Source organism: Mytilus edulis, chromosome 13 (assembly GCF_963676685.1).
Source record: "Mytilus edulis chromosome 13, xbMytEdul2.2, whole genome shotgun sequence".
Classification (NCBI taxonomy): domain Eukaryota; kingdom Metazoa; phylum Mollusca; class Bivalvia; order Mytilida; family Mytilidae; genus Mytilus; species Mytilus edulis.
The window spans coordinates 2,032,030-2,054,946 of NC_092356.1; the positions used below are offsets into that span (position 1 = coordinate 2,032,030).

Genomic DNA, 22,917 nt, shown 5'->3' on the forward strand with positions numbered 1-22,917 from the left:
AACTGAAACAACATGTTTAATTATTTAATGAGTCCTAAGCGCATTTCTAGATTTACTTTTATCAGTAACGTTCAGATCCAAATATTTGAAAGCCGATGCTGTATAAATACCAAAACAGTTGAAGAAGTATATAACAAAAAAATACCTAAATAAAGCCTAATCCATCTAAGGTAAACTTTGCCGGAGAGAGTTGAAACCTTAGTGTCTGTATTATTTCAAAATTTATCTAAGGTAAACTTTGCCGGAGAGAGTTGAAACCTTAGTTTCTTTATTATTTCAAAATTTATCAACGGCCAATTTTAGAAAGGTTTGTTATAATCATGTCAGTACCGTACGTAGTACTGACTACTGAGCTGATGCTACCCTCGGGGACTGATTGTCCATCAGCAGAGGTATCGACCCAGTGCTGTAATTTAAAAAAAAAAAAAAACACGTTTAATAATTTAGTGCGTCCGAGGCGCTTTTCTAGGTTCATCTTCAATTGTGAACTGAATAAAGAGTAGTTTCATTAGCACTCATACCACATTTTCTTATCTGTGACTTTTATAGAAATAAAGTCAATAACCGATCTCTTTAAAATCTGTTCAATTTTGTATTTAAGGTGGTACTTAACACTACAGGGAGATAACTCTTTTCTAACGGACAACATAATTTGAGTCAGTGAAGTGTTGTAAATATACGTTGCAATTTCAAGCGTTTAAGAGACATAGATATAATGTTGACAAAATGACGCCGGTCAGCTGTTCATAGATCATTGACGAATAATTTTAGAAATATCAGACACTTGGACATGGACAGAGAAAGGAACAAGTCTGGCTTTTTTATTAGAAACAAATAAAAAAAATCGAAAAGGCATTCTTTTTTTAAAAAACTGAATAATGACCGTAAAAACACCTCCTTCCAAAACGCTGATTTACAAGACCACAACCAGTACACACACTATTTAACTGACATTGGTTGTGAAGTGTCTATAGATGAGGAAATTATAGATGCTAATAAAAGCAATACTTGGATGGAGGGCAGAAGAGTGGTAGAACTCGATGTTTTGGCAAGGGAAATGTACTGTTGCCGTTGTAACTTGCCATTACATTTATCCAACACAGTTGGTGAGAGGTAAACACAAAAATACGTGTCAACTCTGACTTAAGCAAAATTCTAGAATTTACAGAATCTTACGTTACAGCCAAAAAAAAAGAAGAAGAATACACTTTTAAAAGCAATAAAGTTTTTATTAAATATTAGTTAAATTTACATACCATGTATTGTATGGCACCTCAGTGACCTCTTTACCATTTGTTTCAAAACATGATTGAATACATTTCCAACTGAGTTTTACATGACTTATACACACTATTAACTTGGCTTGACTATGTACCACAGTAGTAGCAGGTTATTAAACAGTGTGCACCACATTTTTTATGTTATTTCTAATAGACTGACAAAATATTACAGTTATTTCTTATAATTTAATTCTAAAATTTATTCCATTTTAAACCGACGTAAATCATGAAAAAACGTTAATGACGTCATGGTCACATGACAAATATTGTTTCTATGATATGATAAATAAAACAATGTCAGCCGATCAGAAGACATGTTACATCCAAAATTAAAATTATAAAGAATTGTTAATAAAATTATGATATAGAGGCTTACTTTGTAATAGTTGTTAAACTTTGTTTATTTACTTCTGTACATGTAGGTTGTTTGGTTTGGCAAGTGTATTACTGATCAAATGTGACAACTCTGCATGTCTTGCAACAACTGATGTGCATACAGGCAAGAGAACCCCAAATGGAAGTTATTGCATAAATTCCACAGTTGCAATAGGTATGAAGATATATTTTAACAAAACAAGTTTTGCAGCTATTATTTTGCCACTATCTTTTCTACAAACTGCCATTAACATGATCCAGAAATTTAGCCATAAGAATTATTGAATTGTTCATGATTCAAATATTATAAATGTTATATGTAGATTTAATTAAGCTTTGTCAAGTAAAATTTTATGTGACTGTATTTTTAGTACCATTATCTCCATTCTAAAACATTATTTCTATGGTAAACAATATTAAAAAACACTCCCAGAGAACCCAGACTCTATTTTTCAGTGACAATCTTTGCATATGCATTTATAAACATTTAAACATTCTCACTTCAATTTGCAACAGAAATAATGTAAGTCCATGCTTATATGTAACATTAGTTATATATTTTGTCTATTAATTGCTTTGCCAAGTGCCTTAATAAAAGGAAAAAAAAAACAACACTAGAATAAAATACTGTCATGACTGTCTAATTTACAAAGTATGGAAACTGCAAAACATATTTGATTGTTGACATACCTACCTGCATAATGCATTGTGTGCTAGTATACCCAAAGATGACATTATTTCAATGCAGGACACCTTATTCAAATCATAATACAGCTAAAATATTGCTCATTTGATAAAAAAAAACACCACATATTATATACACACATTTATCATGCAACTTTTGTATACACAGGTATGACACATGCAGGAATGGGACCTTCCCATGTAAACAACTTCTTAACAGAATGCAACTTACCACCAATTAGTGATACAACATTGCGCAAAAAGGAAAAAGAGTTCAGCAAGACAATACATGATGTTGCTATGACCTCCTGCAGAGAAGCTCAACATCAAGAAATACTTCTGAGTCATGGCAAAGTATGTCATTTATATAAATAAAAACTCATCTGCAAATGATTCCATTTAAGATTTCTTCAGCATAAATACTGACATGACTGACTGAAACCAAATACCATTACAAACTTATCATTTTTCTTGGTATTTATTTGCTTGATCAATTATGTATACAACTTCAGTCTATGCCATGGAGAATACTTTTGTATGTAGGTTCAATTCCTACTGAGGACAAATGTACAACATAATGCTTGCTAAAGTCTTTGCTTTTAGCTTTTAGCTTATTTTATATTTGTTTGCATAACATATTATACAATCATGTAAATCAAGGTCTATATAATCTGCATCTTACAGAGAAATCAATCATTTTTGAGATACATTCTTCAAAATGATTTTTTTCTTCTATAGATTAGATTCACTAGTTACTTTGTACATTATTAATAAAATTGAGAATGAAAATGGGAATGTGTCAAAGATTATTGATTATTGTTTGCTTTAAAGTACAGGTTGTATATGTTATGCAGCCCCAACCATCATCCAAGATAGCAATACTTGACAAAAATAACAATATATTGAAATGCCAAACACTTTTGTTAAGCAGAAATTGACTGAAATCTATTAAAATGAAGTAACTGGATAAAAAGATTGCCTGTTACTATAAGCCTTTCCCTGTAATAAAATTCCTGTGCATACTTAAACTCAATCGACAACCTGTTGAGCTATTTCAGCTTCAAATCCTTGAAGCCTCTGGTTTCAAATTTAACCATGGATTTATTATGTTATTTTGCTGGTTTTACAGGTGGCAGCAAGTTTTGATGGTGGTTGGCAGAAAAGAGGATCTGGGTGGAATTATAACAGTAATACTGGTAATTGTGCTGGAAAATTTGACAATCAGCAAAAACTGTTGTTGTCCGTTGTAAATTATAGCTTTCAAACTACGAATTTAAAATAGTTTTCAGAACTGCAATTTGAAACTTAGTTATTACTTTTCTGTCATCTGTGCATAATCAGCATTCTTAAAAATTGTTATTTGCATGCTGAGTTGTCTCATTGGCACTCATACCACATCTTCCTATATCTATTAGCAATATTACTATTATTTTGTATCAGAGAAAAGGGGGGAGGAAGGATTATCTAAAGCAATCTAATTTGAAAAGTATAAACATAAATTGTTTGTCTACCCAGTTCAACTTTTATCCCTATGTCTTTTTAGTTCATTGATTATGTTTACTGAAATTAAGTTAACATGAACATTTTATAAGTAAAATGTAGGTTTGATTTTTGACAGGCCATGCAACTATGATTGGAAAAGAAACTGGAAAAATAATGCTCTGGGATCAAAGAAGTAGATCATGCAAGACCTGTGAATATCATCTTGCAAATCAAACTACGATTCCAGACCACCTTTGTTCTAAAAACTGGTATGGGTCAAGCAAGGCCATGGAATCAGATATGGCAGTATCTATGGCACACACTTTAAAAAATGATGGGTGTGAAATAAAAGGTATGTTTTTTTAATTAAAAACACATTTTCGCAAGTGAAATTTAGTTTCAAGAGAAGAACTTGTCTGAAGTACAAAAAAAATGTATAGCCTATAGGATGTCCCTACTTATATTTCCTACAAAAACCTTGCTCAGCAAAAAATTTCAATGTACTACATATGTTCATATAGCTGAAATATTGCTCATTCTACATAACAAATATATACAAATAACAGTATTCATTCATTTTTCATGCATCCATAACTGTTAAACTTTGAAAAATCTGCAATGATATGAAATTTCTATAATGATCGCATGCTCTTTTATTTAGTGATACATGCTGACAATGATTCAGCTACCACTTCAAAATTGAAAGTTGATTTTGAAGATCTTGAAAAGAGAGATGACCAGAATCATTTGAAAAAGGGCTTATCAAAAAGTTTGCATCAAATGTCTATAAAGTAAGCTATTTATCCACTATGCATCCAATGCTACGCTTTAGTAATTAACTATAATTTAACAAAGTTTTTTTTTAAGGTTCAGATTTGACTTATAATCCTAAAGCAGAATTCCTGAACCTATATATATAAAATCTGGTATGATTGCCAATGAGACAACTCTCCACAAGAGACCAAATGACTGAGAAACTAACAACTGTAGCTTACTGTATGGCCTTCAACAACGAGCAAAGCTTATACCGCATATAGTAAACTATAAACGGTCTGGACATGACAAATGTAAAACAAACTGCCTAAATTATGTACAAAAGAATGAATGAAAAAACAAATTTGTAACGCGTCAACAAACGACAACCACTGAATTAAAGGCTCCTGACTTGGGACAGAGCATGGAGGGTTTAATGTATGTTGGTTGAAAAATGTGTAATTCTCTGGTGATAAACTTGAAAAAAAATATTGACAACATTAAAAATACATTCTCATTGGATAAAATAACATAAATAAAATTGTCATTTTTCTTGTTAATTGAAGAAACCACGGTAAATAACTTTTTCAATTTGAAGGTACAAGGGACTTAAACAGGATGATACCAGAGAATATATACTAAGATGTTTCATGTATGCAATTACTGGAGGAACAACTGAAGATGATATAAAAGTGTCTCTAGACAGAATTGTACCACATATATTTGGCAATCATGACAGTTGCAGAGAGGTCACATGGTGTAAATATGAGGAGGATCCAACAAATTTTAATTAAGATTCTATGATTCAGACAAGGTACTAAGTATCCTATGTAAAATTCTAAATTACCAATGACCAATAAACTTGGTTTACAAAAAGTCTAAAAAAAACATGTGAAATCTTTAGTTTTATTATGCTCACAGCATAATATATCTTGTTCAAATCATACTTAAAACTTCAGTTAAAATGCGAATTAAAATTAATGCAAGTTAAACCTGTCATTTTCTGGGCAATAATTTCTGAATTTAAAGTTTTCAATATAAAACTAGCAGAATGATAATAATAAGCCAATACATTATTTATTTGACATGGTATCTGAAAAAAAAACCCAACAACAGCTTCAATTGAGCTACATGTTTTCTAATGCTTGTCAAATTAATTCAGTATTGTTTGGCTGTAACCATATATTGTATATGAATTAATATTGCATGCAATACAATTATAGGTATAGGAGTCTTCCAGGTGGTAATCCACTAACAAATGAATCACTGAAAGAAGAACTATTGGTATTGGTATCAAAATATACATCTCGGTCTAATGCTATAGCAGAATTAGGATCAACACAGGAAAATGAAAGCTTCAATCAGATGGCATCTTCTAAAGCACCAAAGTCAAGGTAAACACACATATATATGTATACTGCAACTAGTGCATTTATAGTCTATATTCAGTTGTAGACTTAAAAAGGTATCATGGCTACCTACCACTAAGTTATCTATGTAGAGCCAATAGTATTAAACTAGTTATTTGTAACCCAGTTATACAATTGAAAATGTAAATGGGGAATATGTCAAACAGACAACAACCTAACAAAAGAGCTCATACAAAATAATTTTATATTTGCCAACAACGAACATGTATTGTATATATTGATCAATAAATCTGATAATGTAAAAATAAAAGGCCACAACTCTTTTTAATTAAGGTGATAGACTACCCAATATACTGGCTCCTTTGGGCCTCTAATTTTGTATGAAATTTTATCTAATATACATTTGGCATATCCTTTTCTTCCAATGAATGTATAGAAATTGTATATTTCAGACATAATGGAGGATCATGTTCCCTTAAAAACAGACTATCTGCTGCAGTTCTTCAAAAAAATTAAGGCTACAGCTACTTGTCTAAGGTAAGATAAAACTGTATGTGTATCTATGTTTAATTTTCTTTATGTGTTTAACACATCTGCCTTATATGGTAAAAAAGATGTGGTATGATTGCCAATGAGACAACTGTCCACAAGAGACCAAAATGACACAGACATTCACAACTACAGGTCACCGTACGACCTTCAACAATGAGCAAAGCCATACCGCATAGTCAGCTTTAAAAGGCCCCGATAAGACAATGTAAAACAATTCAAACGAGAAAACTAACGGCCTTATTTTTATAAAAAAATGAACAAAAAACAAATATGTAACACATAAACAAACGACAACCACTGAATTACAGGCTCCTGACTTGGGACAGGCATAAACATAAATAATGTGGCGGGGTTAAACATGTTAGCAGTCCCAACCCTCACCCTAACCTGGGACAGTGGTATAACAGTACAACATAAGAACGAACTATTAAAATCAGTTGGTCAAAAATACAAGTGGACGTGGACGGGTACTTATACATCTTAGATTAGCTAAATAAATTGAGTCTATACAAACTCTGTATTATTTTATGTCGATATATTATCTGTCCCCAAAAATCATTTTAGCTCAAACTCATTGTTCACTTACCACAAAGGTTATAAACTTGATTCAAGTTATCCATGTAGCAACCTTATGGTTGTAATTTCATATTCTATTGTATAAACATGGCATTGTTTTTGACAGGAAATATAAGATATTGATCTCAGCTCTGACTCAGCCAATAGAAGTGTTGTTTTTTTTTGTCTATACCATTCTAACCACTTCTAATATCAAAGATTGTATAATAGCCATGTTTTTAATTTATAGATTTATTGTTAAATTTTCTTTTCGTCTTAATTGCATTATAAATCAATTGTAATTTTCAGGTTAATGAGGCTTCAAATCTGTCACCTGGTGACTTTACCACGTCTTTGACTTCAAAAATGGATGCAAAAAGAAAAAAAAGAAAGCAGACATCAAATAAAAAAGAATTTAAGAAAAGGAGAATTTCCTTAAAGAAAAAAAAAATAAAGGAACGAAAAAGCAGTGTTAAAGAGGGACCAACCTATGAAACACAACTTGAAATGAACATTGATAACACTGTAAATCCTCCTCAGATTCCTCAGCAAATTATAATTTCTGGATCAGAAAGCAAAGTTTTTTTTGACCTTGAAACAACAGGCTTAGGGAGGAATTCTGACATTACACTGATAGCCGCAAAAAATGGTGATAATGTATGTCAGAGGTATGTAATTCCAATGGTTGACATCCAAATTGAAGCAAGCAGGGTCACTGGAATTACATACAGTCAGAGCACAAACATCATGTATGTTCACGGAGAAAAGGTGGAACCGATTTCTTTACATAAAGCAATGTTAGATTTTTTAGAATTTTTATCTATTTTAGAAAAACCTATTTTAATTGGTCACAATATTTGTAATTTTGATATACCTATTTTAGTCCGAAAACTTAAAGAATTAAATTTATACATAACATATTGCAAATTAGTAAAGGGTTTTGTTGATACTTTAAAGTTAGCTCGTAGAGTTATTAACAAAGATGAGGTTGTAAACTTTAAACAACAAACACTTGTAGAAAAATTTCTAAATACATCATACTCTGCTCATAATGCTATTGAAGATGTGAAGTCTCTTCAAAGTCTTTTTGATGTAAAACTGTCATTTTTTTTTTAATAATGTTGATGTTTATTCGCTCATGTATCACACTTGTGTGGCGTCTTATACAGAAAAAAATAATAACAAAACCAGCAAGTGTATTACTGGCAAGACATGGTGTTTCTTTTGAACACATCAAGACTGTATATAGCAGGGATAAAAAGGGTGTGAAATTTTTGTTTGAAGAATATAAAATTTCACAAAAGATTGTGAATGCCATCGATACTTTTTTGGACGAAGAATAAATAGAAACAATATTGAAAATAACATGACTACCAGTACATGAAATGAACATGGTGTCGTATTTGAATTTTATTAAAAATTTACCAAAAAGTGACATAACTCTGTCAGTATTATATGTAATTTTGAATTAATGGTAATCTAGATATTTATGAATAATTTTTTATGAGTAAGCTATAAGTACAATGAGAAAGTGAAGCAAAACAGTATTGATATCATTTTTTTTAAACCTCATAAGTAGTGCAAATTATCAATATCTATGTGATGTTAAAATATCCATACAAAATGTTTATTTTTTATACTACATTATATCATATATGCATATATGTTGCAGGCTATCAAGTCTCCTATTTCTTAAATGAGGCTTCCTATAATTTTCTATTTATCTGTTTATGGACATGTACTAATATTTCCTATATTTGAATAAATGCTGTAGTCCATCAATTTGTATGATTTTTAGAAGACAACAACGGTAAGAGTGTAGTTCCTTAAAAATGCCATATTTTATTTCATTTTCACTACAGGTCTGTCAAAGCAGCTCTATATAACCTTGCATGACTACTATCAGTAACACGAAGCAGTTCATCATATTTTTGCATCTACCTGTTTTAGAAGAATGACTCCTATATTTTTGCAATATTTGAAAACTTTGATTCCTATTATTTTTTAATTTTGTTTTTAATAGTTTTAACCAAAAGTTGCTTGACATCAAGAATTTGCAAAATACTTTGTACACTGATAATGTTTATATAACATGCCCATTTGTATGATGGTAATGTGCCAAAGTCTTTGACAAAATGTGAAAAACATATAATTGAAAATGAAAATGGGGAATTGTTTTATCTCCTTTTAGTAAAGACTACATGTCTAATACAGTGATTCTTCATAATTTATATTACTCATGTACATTAATAAATTAAACAAAATGTGATAGTAAGAACTGTGATAAAGAAACTGTGATATTAAGAAAATGTGATATTAAGAAAATGTGATATTAAGAAAATGTGATTAAGAAACTGTGATATTAAGAACTGTGATAGTAAGAACTGTGATTAAGAAACTATGATTAAGAAAATGTGATAGTAAGAACTGTGATAGAACTGTGATATTAAGAAAATGTGATAGTAAGAACTGTGATTAAGAAACTGTGATATTAAGAACTGTGATATCAAGAACTGTGATATTAAGAACAGTGATAGTAAGAACTGTGATATTAAGAACTGTGATATCAAGAACTGTGATATTAAGAACAGTGATAGTAAGAACAGTGATAGTAAGATACTGTGATAGTAAGAACTCTGTGATGTCAATATACTCAATGTAATTATTGTAATTATCCTGAAATTATAACTACATTGTATCACATTAAAAAATATTATTGCTGAAAATAAATATTTATATGTCTTGCATTTCTGTTAGATTTTTTCAGTTCAGGATATGCTTTATCAATGATTGGTCAACATGCTTGCATATTAAATCAATAGCATGCATATCTATTGTCTTTATTGATTTTTTTCCCATTTTTGTCTCATCTGCACTGAAGTCACTTAAAAAGAGTGGCAAGAGATACCAAGGGGACAGTAAACTCGTGGATTGAAAATAAACCAAGAACGCCATGGCTAAAAAAGAAAAATACAAACAGATAAACAATGGTACACAAGACACAACATAGAAAAAATAAAGACTAAGCAACACGAACCCTATTAAAAACTGGGTGTGATCTCAGGTGCTCTGGAAGGTTAAGCATAAAGTGAGACATAAGGATTTCTTTACTGTATTGTATGCACTTTTGTATATCTCACACACTCTTTGACCAACAACCACCAAGTTTGATGCCATTGTAGCTTATGGTGTAACTAGATATGGTAAATCAATAATAATTGGTGTGTAAATTCATTGTAAGGTGAATATACCAGTCTAAAATGTGCCAACTGACCTCTGTTTCTTTTGTCATGGTCCTATCTTGGTCATGGGCAAGTTTCAGTAACCAGGTCACCTTCTTTTAAAGGGCTAACTTTTGGGAGTTAGCCTAAGCTCCATGTTGAAGTCTGACCAATACTTATTAACATTGACAACATTTGATTTTGGATGAAGATTGAGTCAAGAGTTGTATCATACGTATATTGTTACATGACATAAAACTAGGTGTGCCAACACAACAGTCCAAGAAGTTTACAACAAAATACCAGTGTTGAGCCTCATAAATGACTTTTTCAGCAAGAATGTGACCATAGTACACGGATGCCTCACTCAAACTAGCATTTTCTATGTTCAGTGGACCATAAAATTGGGGTAAAAACTCTAATCTAGCATTAAAATTAGAAAGATCCTATCATAGGAAACATGTGTACTAAGTTTCAAGTTGATTGGACTTCAATTTCATTCAAAACTACCTTGATAAAAAAAAAGAGACAGACGGACAAACAAACGGACGGACGGACGCACAGACCAGAAAACACATTGTCCCTTTACTATCGTAGGTGGCATTACAATGATCACTTTAACCTATTTCTTCCAAAAAATGCTATTTTGTCAATGACAAAACAAATCAAATACATGACTCCATTAATATTATGTTTTATCTTCCACTAAGTTATGAATCCGCATGTGCCCATATATGGTAACACCTTCCTTTCCATAAAATAAACAGATTGTGTATGTAATTGTTGCAATTATCAAATTAAAAGTGATATAAAGGAAAAGTTATTGATCATAAAAAGTTCGTCACAAATATAAGAAATACAAATGAAGAGTTCTTAGAATAACGCACTAAAAATGACATGGGATGACAAAGTGGGTCGATTGACTGTTTTTGACCCTGAATGACCGCCCCGATTTCCGTTAAATGTACAGAATATGAGTGCAAGTATGGAAATTATGAAGTTCTAAGTGATATAATGAAAAAGGTTAATAATCATATAAGTTGGTCATAATTACATTAAATAAAAACAAAGTTTTTAAGAAAAAGGCACTTTTACAGACTAAAACTGGCATTATAACTAAAGATAAGCGCAATGCAAGTGAATACGGGCATCTTTGGTTACTTATATGCAATCCATTTGGTTTCTAGTGGTCTTCAGTGGTTTTAATGGCAATCATACTTCCCTTTGTTTAATTGTTAGTGCATATAATTTTTAAAGATGCGGCTCATTCATCGCCAAAAAGTAAGTTCTTCTATAATAATCATGTTTATCATGTGTTATGAACTAAGGCCATGCTAAAACTATTTATTTATACTCGATGTATTGAGATCCATAAATTCAATACTTTTTTTTCGAAATGAAAATTAAGCAATTCACAAGGCATGCAATTAATAATATGTAGCTTAGTTTTGTGTGTATTTTTAGTCTAGGTGCCATCTAAATAACTATCGAGATGACTAATAAAACAACCGATGGTCACATAACACGATATAAACATAAACATAACTAGATATATGGACCTAATACAAATGGATATTTCTATGTCATTGTGATTTCAATTTTGAGGTTAAAAGGATGTACATTTTAGATTTTACCTGTATTAGAACGGTTTTTAGTTGATTGAATCAGACAAATCAAATTATTTACCTCTGTTTCACTTTCAATGAATGCTGACATTCTTTTCCTTTATATATCATAACAATCATTAGTCATGTATAATCCATCTCTAGCTAAAGGGTTAAATTGAAGTTCAATTGGATACGAATTCAATGAGGTCTTATTATTCTCTTGCAAGTGAATAATTCATCATCGATGTTTTTCTAGCTTATGTTGACAAAATATAAGCATTCTGACTGCTAATAGCGAATTGTATTCATTTCAGTTTAATAAATGATTGAACAAAAGTTTGTATGTATCTCGTAGCTTTTGTCCCCAGAACAATGCACTATCATTATATATAATGTGTTAATGTAATGCCATCTGTAACTGTAAAGGGTAGCTTAATATTGGAACATTAAAAAAAACCCTTAAAATACCACAATTAGTTATTTTATATATTTAATAGAAAAATGAAAATTATGTGTGTTTCATTTCTTGGTGAAAACTGTCTCATTGATGTATACTCCTTATTATACAATTACTCAATCTTGTATAAGTTTCAAGCAATCTGATTTAATTATTTTCACATATACATGTTATACATCACAGCAAAAGAATTTGGGTCTTGGCCTTTAATGGTTCACTTCTTACAAAAACAAAAATAGACAACACGTTTTATAATTTTATGAGTCCCAAGCGCATTTCTCGATTTACTTTTATCAGGAACGCTCAGAGCCAAATATTTGAAAGCCGAGGATGTATGCATATCCAATCAGTTGAAGAGATATATGACAACAAATACCTAAATAAAGCTAAATCAATCTAAGGTAAACTTTGCCTGAGAGAGTTGAAACCTTAGTTTCTTTATTATAATTTCAAAATTTATCAACGGCCAGTTTTAGAAAGGTTTGTTATAACCATGTCAGTACCGTACGTAGTACTGACTACTGTGCTGATGGTACCCTCGGGGACTGATTGTCCACCAGCAGAGGTATCGAACCAGCGCTGTAATATTTTTTTTAAAACAACACGTTTAATAATTTAGTGCGTCCGAGGCGCTTTTCTGGGTTCATCTTTAATTGTGAACTGGATAAAGAGTTGTTTCATTAGCACTCATACAACATTTTCTTATCTGTGTCTTTTATAGAAATAAAGTCAATACAGCTACTAAACCACTCAACGTTCCCTCTTACACGGAACGAACACGGAACGAACACGCGAATGGAATGAAATGAGAACGAACGAGTTAAATCAGTCAGAATCATGTATCTCCACTCATTTCGTTTATTGAATTCAACTCGTGTTTTTCCGCTCAAAGTCGTGTGTGAAGGAAACGAACGAAACAATCAATATATTCCGTGTAAACAAACATTGTTTCGTTCAGAAACGATACTATTTCACCTGATTGGTTGTTTGGCGATTATGCTAGTTTTCAAATTTCCAAATGAAACGAATAAATATACCAAAGTTAATCGGTATATTGTACTACTTATTGTTTATTTATGAATATAATTCATTACATTACTTCGATATTGCATTTAAAATAAAAATGATAGCTCTGAAATGAATAGATAAATATTAAAATATAAAAAAAATATTTAAATTATGAAAGGCAAACAAGATCAATTTAAATATCAAAATACCTTCTCTTCTTAAAAAAATAGGATGGAAACATTCTTTATTTTATTATTCATATTTATTATTAAAGTTGTCATTTTTTTCTACTTATTTTCATATAAGTTAGTGAGATGTACATCGTAAAAGACATGAAAAAATTAAGGAGTATCTCAGAAACATAATTTTGTGGCAGTCGCTATCCCTGGTTAAAATAAATAGAATATATTATATTATGCTTTCAAAACATGTGTGTGTGTGTCAATCGTTTTCGTTATCCACGTCAAACGATTTGCATAGTTTTCTTTATTAAAGAAATGAACGACCCTATTCGTGTTTGTAAATTATTTTAAAACTAACGCCCATTAAGTTTTTCCAAAAAATAGATAAAAAATATTCTTATTTCGTTTCACGGAGGGAAAACATTTTTTTCGGTGACTTTAGTGTAATCATTTCCCGTCTTTTACATTAGCGTATGATCCGTATATTTAACCTTTTTTTAAAATAACCTAGTACTTTCAAAGTCAGACAATTTATCTGTAAGTGCGCGCATAGTCCGCTATCATATGCATGTACAGTGTATTTGTTTTTATTTTTTATTCAAGTGCAAACACTAGCTAGTAATGATTGGTTGTTCGTTTCTTGAAGTCCAGGGCACATATATCATGAATGTTCAGGACGAATTACGCTCACTTACATAATGAAGCAAGACTATTCAGTGAAAAAATGAATCATTTATTATATTGTGTTTTTTGTTTATCTAAATGACTCAACACAATTAAGCGGTGGATTTAATTAGAAAATATATCTAACGCACATAAAAAAAGACATTTATAAAATACAGAAAATTAACTAGAAATAAGAGAAGGGAGTCATTCTAAAAGTTATTGAAAAAGAAATAAAACTGCCTTGAATATAAACAAAAATATATTATTATATATGCAAATATTGGAAATGTCTTGAAAAGTAGAATAAAGACCAAATATTAAAAACAATATATTCTTAAGAAATATTTAAAACATATTTGTTTTTATGTTAAATGAACAGAACAGAACAGAACATACATTTTGTATTTTATTTCCAATTAAGGGCCCACAAGGGGCATACAGAGCATACATGAATAAGGAAAAAGAATATTGATTTGCATAGATACATAGATACAAACAATTTTTTACATACAGTTACAATACAATTACTAACTCATATTCACTTTAATAAATTTACCAACAGCATTAAGAACCTGATTGTCTTCACAGTTTAATAAATAAATAAATAAATGTGAGTAAGTGACCATTGGCTTGGAAATATAAATATGTTAAAATAAACTTTTTGAACTATACATTTATAATATCACTCTTTATTTTTGCCTTTTTTTGCGTTCTTCCAAGATTGCAAATACAAAGCTTTGATCGGAATCTCGCTAATTGATAACAGTTTCCAGAATAACTTCATACATGTAACACCTTTTTATTACTCGTCCATATAATTTACATGTTGATTTTTAGCATCGGTCTATCACACCTTCACTCTTTGAAGTTTCACATCTGGGTTGAAAAATAACAAGTCGTTATCTATTTCACAATTGGGAACTTTTCCGTTGTTTGAACAGTCAAAATAAAATCGTGATAATGTAACAGTTTAATCACGTTTATCTTCGATGATTTACGATTTAGTTTAGTAATAAATCAGAAAATTGCTAATTGTTGTACACTTGTTTCACATAGATTTAATCGTTGGCAAATTTGTTATAGCAAACTTATTATTTGCCTAATTTTTAATATGTTTATTTATAATTTTCGGATTAAGCTTAATGTCCAAGGTCACTGAACTAGTACATATTTTTGTTTAGAGGCAAACTTAAGCACGTCTCCGGGTGAGGGATTTTCTCTATTTGTTGAAGACCCATTGGTGGCTTTCGGCTGATTTCGACTCTTTATAGTCGGGTTGTTGTCTCTTTGACACATTCCTCATTTCCATTCTCAATTTTACGTCATGTTAAGTTGGAAATCCAGGATAACTCAAGGATAGTCTTATTAAATACAAGTATCTATGATGAAATTAGGAAATATTCATGGGCGGATCCAGCATTTTTTTTAAAAGTGGGTTCCAACTCAGGATAAATTGAAGTTCCAATCATATTACCACATTCAAAGGCATTGATCGTAAAAAAAAAGTTGGTCCCAACCCCGTAACCCCTACTGAATAAATATTGAACGACACCGTTATACTTACGACACACAGGTACTTATTCAAAATTGATATTAAAACATATAACTTCGAAAAAATACTTATAATAGCAACAAATTAGCATATATTCTTTTTATTCTATGATGTATGACAGCTTTGTGAATTGATTTTTAGCGTATTTTGTTACGTTTTCTTAACGTACAAACATACAGTGGCAAGTATTTCACTTATATTCCGGACGAAAAAGTAGTTATAACGAAAAAATACTATACTAAAATGTGTTCATCAAAATAGAATAAGAATTTTGACAGCTACTGAACAAAAGAAATATTTTGAGGGCATACATTTTGAGAGAATAATATTCGCCTACGATAAAAAAAAATCCTTTACTGTGACGTAGTATATACAGAAGGACAAAATACATTGAAAGATGGTACACTCCTACATCCTTATATTCTTGCATTACTATACAATGTTGTAACTTTTAAAGGATTAGATTGGAAGCAGGAGGTATCGTTTTTTTTTTTTGTTTTTTTTTTGGCATAAACAAATATTGCAGTGTGTTTCGTTTTACTCCCCTCGGTGAAATTATAATATTTGCACGCACTCACCTAGATCTAGATCTGAAATTAGTTGTTATTAAATAAACAATAATTTACCTTAAGCGATGTATAATTGTTGACCATTCGAGATTCTTTTTTTTTTCAACCCGTCTTCAGCTGAATTTGTGATTTTAATATTAATATGCGGGACGCAAGGGATTTCAAATCCAAAATAAATGCAAAAAAAATGTGAAGTTTTGTGTCTTTCAAAACACGAACAAAATACAGAATTAAATGCAGGATAAAGACAATAACTGTTTAGTGTCATTAAATGTTAAGCTTTATTTGTACTCGGCTCGAAACAGGGGTATTAGCTCGCATTACACCGGTGTCTTAGCCTCGTACACATACAGCTGATATTTAAAGACACTCAACAGTTATTGTCTATATGTTTCCTATGTTTTAAGAATTTATGCATACGGGTTAATAATTTTATTCTCCTCAAAAACAATTTTGTAAAAAAAAATCAATGGTGTGCATTTTAACCAAAAACTGCATAATTCGCGTCTGAAACAGAAATTAAAACAAAGCTATCAAATCAAATTGGTATTATCATGGGTAATATGAGAACACAACGGGTGCCACATGTGGAACAGGACATGCTTTCCCTTCTGGAACACTTGAGATCACCCAAGTTTTTGGTGGGTTTTGTGTTGCTCAGTCCTTGTTTCCTATGTTGTGTTCTGTGAACTATTTTTTGTCTGTTTATCTATTTCTTTATTATCCATGGCTATGTCAGTTTATTTTCGATTTGTGAGTTTGAATGTCCCTCTGATATCTGCTATCTTGTGTCCCTCTTTTTAAGCGCAATATTTCCGAGATGAATAAATTGGGGTTCTAATGATGCACTGGTTGGTTGTTGTTTTTTGTTTGTTCTTTTTTTCGGTGGGGGGGAGGGGGGAGGGTACATGATTATATCTTATATGCAGTATAGTGATTACTAAAAAGCTGTATGTTTAGTAAAACGGCGAAGACGAAATCATGTACTTTTTAAGTAAGTTACTCACGTGCATGCGATAACTTAACAAAGTTTAAGGCACTTTTATTCTAAAAATGATCCTAGTAAGATCAGTTTCACATTTAACGGCGCATATCTAATCTAAAAATCCGAGCTATTAAATAACGCGATAATTCCCGAAAGCTCACTAAATTGTTGAGGATTACGATTGATAAGCAGTGACCATGCAGACATGGACACACACTCTCCCGATTAAGTGTTTAAGTTCACTTGAACAAGCAATATGAGAATCATTTTTAAATAAAAGAAATAAAAATTATATTGACAAGACAACGTTATTTACAATGACACATTAAACGATTTTAAAACGGACTACGGCTGTGTTTTAGGTTGCAGTAATTTATTTACGATCTCAAATGCTCCTGGCTTTAATTGTACCATTACAGCTAATTTCATAATGCTTGTAGAGTAAAACTGCAGTTGGCTTGCTTGCTTTGTTTGTATTAACGTTATTTCAAGCACTATTATAAAGATCGACTTCTGCAAACAATATAGACAGGGATTATTAAAACAAGTATATGTTATATTAAAATTTGATTGAAAGTTATCCCAATTCCAATTGTCAATATACAAACAAAGCAATCAAACTTACCAAAGTCTTACCCTGCATGAATAAAGAAATTAGCTGTAATAGTGTCACGAAGAAGTACTTGTATTCACGCTAAGGTTGTCCACTTTACTGGAGGAATAAATCAGATTCTCAATTCGTTTACATAATATAATACTTTCAAGTCATAAATTAAGAAGTCAATTAACACCTAAGGCATGTGGAATACTCAGTGTTTTACTTTTTACTTGTACAATCTTACTATCCATGCAGATGCAAATTTATACCCTTTTTTACTTACAGTTAGGCGACCATTTGATTAGTTAATAGATAATGAAAGTATGAATAATGGATGTACAGCAGCGTGGTTCAATTCTTGTACACAACTATTTCCTGCATTTTGTGTTGTCGATAATTCCCTTTTATCAATCAGGCCTTGGACCGAATTATTTATTAGTTCCTACTAGTATATTATATTATAATTAAAAGTTCGGTTATATGATACTAAACCTAACTGAAGGCACGGATTCCTTTCGCATATAAGAAAAAAATATTTAAGAAAAACTGCGAATTGATACAGGAACAGAACTGAAATTAAATGTCTCTCTGATGTTTAGGTTGTTTTTTCTTTTTAACAAAATATTTCTGTTTTCTCGAAAAATGAAATTGACACTCATCGATGTAGCGCAGTAAGCAAAAGACAGCAATCGACAGATTGATGCTTTCTTTGACCATTTCATTCATAAACACAACTGTTATAAAGTCTTTACAGCAACATGTTTACTTATTTCCTGGTTTGAATTGTTTTGTTTCGGAACCTTTTTAGAGCTTACTATTCGGTATGGATTTTCTATAGGTTACTTATGGTTGCTTTCATCTGTCATCTACTCTGGTTAATAGTTGTCTAGTTTGCAATCATACCAAATTTTTTTTTTTATTTTAAATTTATGTTATTCTCTGTATAAACGATCAAGCTATTCATTCTGAGTATATAAAATTAACGAATATTAATTATATGTCACTTTGATGTACCCTTGTAATTATCGCGGGATTGAAACTCAAACGTGCATAGGATTTTGAGACGGTGACCTTTAATAATTCACATCTATACAAACTGGACCCCTGTTGTGTTCACCTCAAAGTGCAAAGCTACATATATAGATCGAACGGCGGACCAGTTTAACATCTTTAAGTCATTTTGTCTCTGGTGGATATTTGTTTCTTGCGAAACATAGCTTTTTATTCGTTTTCTCGTCCTTGATACGCTATAACTATTTGTTATCATAAGTTCCGAACACTGACCAGTCGATAAAATGCAACTGAACTATTTGTCTAAGGTTTTACACGAATTTGCGACGAAGCATATTGTAAAATATTCATTGAATATTCTTTTCTTAGTATAATTGAGCTTTTTTTTATTCCGGTTTAATGTTAATATTTCTTATAAAATGTGATATATATGAATTAACGAAAATTCATAACTCTAACTACATTTTTTGGACTTTGCATTTTACACTAAATATGACTTTTTGTCCTTACTGACACTAAAGTACAATTTTGTAGATGATTTGTTGTAAAATTTCACATTACTATTTAAGCCATGAGTACAATTGATTAGGAAAGGAAAATTCTATGTCGTGCATAAACGGAATAGAACACGGAAAAAAATATTCTTTATACAACATGTATATATCTGGACAAATTTCTTTGTTTCAAAAGAGTTTTGATTCAACATTTGAAGGTACTTTTTTATTGCAAATTTTAAGACAAAGGTGAAGTATCTACATTATATTATTTATGGTTTTGTAAAATGCTCTCATCGGCAACGTTTAGGACTGAATATTAATTTCTAGTTTATGGAAATTTGTAAAAAAAGAAAAGCCATTGTTGATGATGATGGAAGTTTTCAAAGACCTTGAGTGGCTATACAGCCCTTAGATATATATAGGAAGATGTGGTGTGAGTGCCAATGAGACAACTCTCCATCCAAATAACAATTTAAAAAAAGTAAAACATTATAGGTCAAAGTACGGCCTTCAACACGGAGCCTTGGTTCACACCGAACAACAAGCTATAAAGGGCCTCAAAATTACTAGTGTTAAACTTACATACATGTATCTATAAGTATGCTATGCTTATTCAAATTAATTTTAAACGTCAAAGTACGTGACTGTTTTTATTAACGGTTTCACTAACTGAAAAAGCAACTGTCAATGAATAAATCGACAACTTGTAATGGTTTTGTGTTTTTTTTTTTTTTTTGCACAACACATATATAAAAAAAGAAGATGTGGTATGATTGCAATGCGATAACTCTCCACAAGAGATCAAATGACACAGACATTTTAACAAATTTATATATAAAGGTCACCATACGGCCTTCGACTGTGAGAAAAGCCCATACCGCATTGTCAGCTCCCTGTGATTATTTTCTTGTGGCTTTTTTCCGGTGACTTTATTTTCTAGGGACTTTGTGACCTTTTTTCCGGGACTTTTTTCCTGTGACTGTTTTTTTCGTTTATCATTCTCTTAATAGGTATCACGTTATAACTACACTGTTATTGTCAGATTAGCTGAAAGCGTATACATTTCAAATAAAGGAAATAAAAATACTGAATTATATTTCTGAACAAATTTTAAAAACCAAAAAAATTAAGATCAATGTAAATATATGAATATCTTTATTAGTCTCATTTGCTAAAAATAACAAAAATAAAAGTTCCATTTAATGATTGGCAGTAGAATAATTATCTGTTAAACAACTAATCTAAGTGTGAAATGTCTGGCAAGTTTTCAAAAGATGTGTCCTGCAGAGTACGCCCGCTGGTTATTTGGATTGATTATAAAATGTATGAAATCCTCGAAAACGTTGTCACCACTTTAATTAATACACATCTGTTGCAATAAAATGTCTTTTTAGCTTTACAGAAATATATTATTGTCAATAGTCCACTTAACTTAAACACAAGGCTTCATATACATGTTTTATATGCATGATATTTCATTGTATTTATGATATGCAAATAAAAAAAAAATATTTTCCTATAATACTAAGATTACAGTAGCTGTATTAAAAAAAATATAAATCTAGCTTGTTAAATCAAATTAAATGAAACACAGACTTACAGAAATATTGTCACTATGTTTTAAGCAATCGTAGATACATTTTTTCAGCATTTACTTTTAATCATTTAAAATAGAAAGAAGACTATTTACAAACTACCGTACTACAATTTTCTACATTCGTTTTATTGTAAATTAGTTACATGTAGATATTTGCAACTCGGTATATCCAGTAAGCCATGTGAAGAGTACACTTTAATATAGGGATATTCTTAAACATCCTTTTTAATGAACCTGTGAATACATTTAATCTCAGCATGAAAGTAAAATATAATATTTCCATGTCTCAACAAGTTTTTAATGACTATACTGCGAACAAAAAAGTTTTAACAAAATTTCACATCAATTAATTAAAAAACACGGTCTATTCAGACCTGAACCAGTGACCATCATGTGGTGATTATCGTGGTTTTTTTTTATAAAGAAAAATACATGTGATGATGTGATTATAAAATACGAAATTTATCTGTGAAACGAACCCAATTACCTTTCGTTTTAGAATGATATAATCGTTCACACACGCTGTAAACGTTCTAAAACGAAATGATTAGCTTCACAAATTACCGAATAACACGCTTGTTATCATGATATGTCGTGTATAAACAGAATGGAACACGGAATGGAACACGGAATGGAATGAACGAAATGAATGGAATGAATGACACGTAAACGGAATGAACGAAACACGCAAACGGAACGAATGAAAAACGGAGCGAAAACGGAAAAACGGGAAACTTGAGTGGTTCAGTAGCTGTAACCGATCTCTTTAAAATCTGTTCAATTTTGTATTCAAGATATTAACTTCAAATATTAACGAAAACTTTAGAAACAGTTCACTTTCTTCTTATATCATCTCTGTTGTTACTTTTGTATACTCTTGTAACTAAAGTTAAGCGCAATGCAAGTGCATACGGGCATCTTTGGTTACTTATATGCATTTCATATGGTCTCTAGTGGTCTTAAGTTGTTTTAATGGCAATCATACTTCCTTCTGTTTAATTGTTAGTGCATATAATTTTTAAAGATGCGGCTCATTGATCGCCAAAATGTAGGTTCTTCTATAATAATTATGTTGATCATGTGTATTGAACTTAGGCCATGCTAAAATATTTATTTATACTCGATGTACATAAATTGGAGCGAGTACGCGAAACGTTATTTTAATACTTATTTTTCGAAATGAAAAAAATAGTATGCACACAGTCATGTCTTTATTTTTTTTTCCAAACCTAGTTTTCAAGAGTGAGAAATTATCTTTAACAGAGAACACAATTCTAGTGTCAACATAATCCAAAATTTCGGAAACTCCATATTCTTAACGTCCTTGACATATGAAGTAAATTGTACGGTAGAAAAACTCCACATTGATACATCAAAGTTAGATATTTTGTTTGTTTAATAAGATGCATCGGAAGACATGGCTGAGCTAGGTATATATATATATTTTGTTATTATGTCACGAGCACGTTCCTGTATGTTGTTCTCGAACATGTTGTTTTATGAAATGAAGTAATGTTAACAAAGTACTCGATACAATTAACAAGACTATTGAAACATCGTATAAAAGAAGGTATAATATTATCATTTTTTTTTTATTGTAAATTTTATTTATAACAGTATTATTAATTGTTACTATATGATATGGTACAAAAATCAACCAAAATATCGATTCATTTCGGCCCCATACGACTTTTAAAATGTTTATTGCATTGCAAAAGCTCCAAATTATCTCCGTTTGGTCCAAGAAATCCATTTTTTTTAAATTAAAATTTAAAGTTTTTTTATAGTTATTCGGTGGCCTATATTTATTATTATCATTTTTTTATATGCTGTACTTAAACTAACCAATTGTAAAATTTAGGCATTTCTATAATTTAAATCTTATGTTATTTCAATATTACCTATATTTCTCCTAT

The 22,917-nt window shown here is 30.8% G+C and overlaps 1 protein-coding gene and 1 long non-coding RNA gene across 2 annotated transcripts; both read left to right on the plus strand.

Annotated features, from left to right (window-relative positions):
- Positions 1-735: 735 nt before the first annotated feature.
- On the plus strand, positions 736-5,379 carry LOC139501474 (uncharacterized). Its single transcript, XM_071290550.1, has 7 exons — positions 736-1,113; positions 1,703-1,830; positions 2,509-2,693; positions 3,469-3,535; positions 3,958-4,173; positions 4,483-4,612; positions 5,173-5,379. Exons 1-7 carry the CDS (start codon positions 1,013-1,015, stop codon positions 5,366-5,368), a joined length of 1,023 nt encoding a protein of 340 aa, XP_071146651.1. The 5' UTR covers positions 736-1,012; the 3' UTR covers positions 5,369-5,379.
- Positions 5,380-5,687: 308 nt separating this feature from the next.
- On the plus strand, positions 5,688-9,794 carry LOC139501098 (uncharacterized). Its single transcript, XR_011658459.1, has 3 exons — positions 5,688-5,968; positions 6,397-6,481; positions 7,361-9,794. It is a non-coding gene; the product is annotated as an uncharacterized lncRNA (long non-coding RNA).
- The last annotated feature ends 13,123 nt before the right edge of the window (positions 9,795-22,917 follow it).